General features: G+C 66.7%; 1 protein-coding gene across 1 annotated transcript in view; it reads left to right on the top strand.

Moving 5' to 3' along the window:
* Positions 1-62: 62 nt before the first annotated feature.
* Positions 63-1895, top strand: part of AURANDRAFT_11443 (hypothetical protein) — a gene marked incomplete at both ends in the record, with an annotated part of 5216 nt that continues 3383 nt past the window's right edge. The window contains one exon of the mRNA XM_009035382.1: positions 63-686. Within this exon, the coding sequence (XP_009033630.1) occupies positions 63-686 (624 nt within the window). The remainder of the gene's footprint in view (positions 687-1895) is intronic.

A 1895-nucleotide genomic window follows, 5' to 3' on the forward strand; every position in this document is an offset into this window, starting at 1 on the left:
TCGCCGGCGGGTGCCAGTACTCGCTGGCCGTCGTCCAGTTCAAGGTCCCCGGCCACCCGAACGGCGGCTCGGACAAGGGCCCGGACGGGAACCGCATCGACTCGATCCCGATCGCGAACGGCGTGATCAAGGCCGGCGGGGCGTGCGACATGCTCCTGTACGACTACACGGACCACGCGGGCTTCGAGGCGACGATCGAGAAGTACGACGCGCTCATCGTCCGCATCAACCCCGGCCAGCTGTCCCAGATCCCGGGCGTCGACGGCGTCCAGGCCAAGTTCGACGCGACGATGAACGCGTTCGTCGGCAAGGGCAAGCCCGTCTGGTCGAGCCCCGGCGTCCAGCAGAAGATGGGCGCCAAGGACGCTCTCTGCAAGATCGCCAACATGGGCTGCGGCCTCGTCGACACGTTCGCGTACTACGACGCGGAGACCCTCGAGACCCAGTTCAAGAAGACGATGGCGTTCCAGCCGCGCGTGGTCAAGCAGAACCGCGGCTCGGCGGGCGAGGGCATCTGGCTGTGCTGGATCGCTAACGCGACCAAGGACGGCATCATCCCCGACATCGAGTACCCGTCGAAGACGTTCGGGGCCGAGTCGCTCGGCGACGACGTCATGCTCAAGCTCATGGAGATGAACGACAACCACGTCGAGTACCACACGGTGAAGGAGTTCCTCGTGTTCTGCGTCGACGGCCCGAGCGGCGCCGGCGCCGGCACCTGGACGTCGACGTTCCCGGGCGAGTACCTCAAGGGCGGCGCGGCGGCCGGCGGCCAGCTCGTCGACCAGCGGCTCCTGCCCCGCATCTCCGAGGGCGAGGTCCGCGTCCTCATGGCGGGCGACACGTGCCAGATGATCATCCACAAGAAGCCCGAGGGCGGCCTGTCGGCGGTCGGCGGCAACTCGGCGTACACGTACTACGAGCCGTCGGACCCGCTCTACGCGGACCTCCTGACGAAGCTGACGACGGACATCAAGAACGGCCTGATGGACGTCCTCGACCTCAAGGGCGAGGCGCTCCCGCTGCTCTGGACGTGTGACTACATCCCGAAGAACCCCGAGGGCTGGTCGAAGACGGAGAACGCGTGCGACATGGAGACGGAATACGTCGTCGGAGAGTTCAACTGCTCCTGCGTCGGCGTGTCCATGTTCCAGGCCGTCTGCGGCGGCGACAAGACGCTCGCGGACGTGCCGGACGCGGACTACTACGAGGCGTGCAAGCTGACGGATCTCATGGGAATCAAGGCGCTCGAGATGCTCGACACGGCCGCGGCGTCCAAGGTCCGCTACAACACGCTGCTGCCGTCGCCGGCGGGTGCCAAGTACTCGCTGGCCGTCGTCCAGTTCAAGGTCCCCGGCCACCCGAACGGCGGCTCGGACAAGGGCCCGGACGGGAACCGCATCGACTCGATCCCGATCGCGAACGGCGTGATCAAGGCCGGCGGGGCGTGCGACATGCTCCTGTACGACTACACGGACCACGCGGGCTTCGAGGCGACGATCGAGAAGTACGACGCGCTCATCGTCCGCATCAACCCCGGCCAGCTGTCCCAGATCCCGGGCGTCGACGGCGTCCAGGCCAAGTTCGACGCGACGATGAACGCGTTCGTCGGCAAGGGCAAGCCCGTCTGGTCGAGCCCCGGCGTCCAGCAGAAGATGGGCGCCAAGGACGCTCTCTGCAAGATCGCCAACATGGGCTGCGGCCTCGTGGACACGTTCGCGTACTACGACGCGGAGACGCTCGAGACCCAGTTCAAGAAGACGATGGCGTTCCAGCCGCGCGTGGTCAAGCAGAACCGCGGCTCGGCGGGCGAGGGCATCTGGCTGTGCTGGATCGCCAACGAGACCAAGGACGGCATCATCCCCGACATCGAGTACCCGTCGAAGACGTTCGGG

Source organism: Aureococcus anophagefferens (genome assembly GCF_000186865.1).
Source record: "Aureococcus anophagefferens unplaced genomic scaffold AURANscaffold_3, whole genome shotgun sequence".
Classification (NCBI taxonomy): domain Eukaryota; class Pelagophyceae; order Pelagomonadales; family Pelagomonadaceae; genus Aureococcus; species Aureococcus anophagefferens.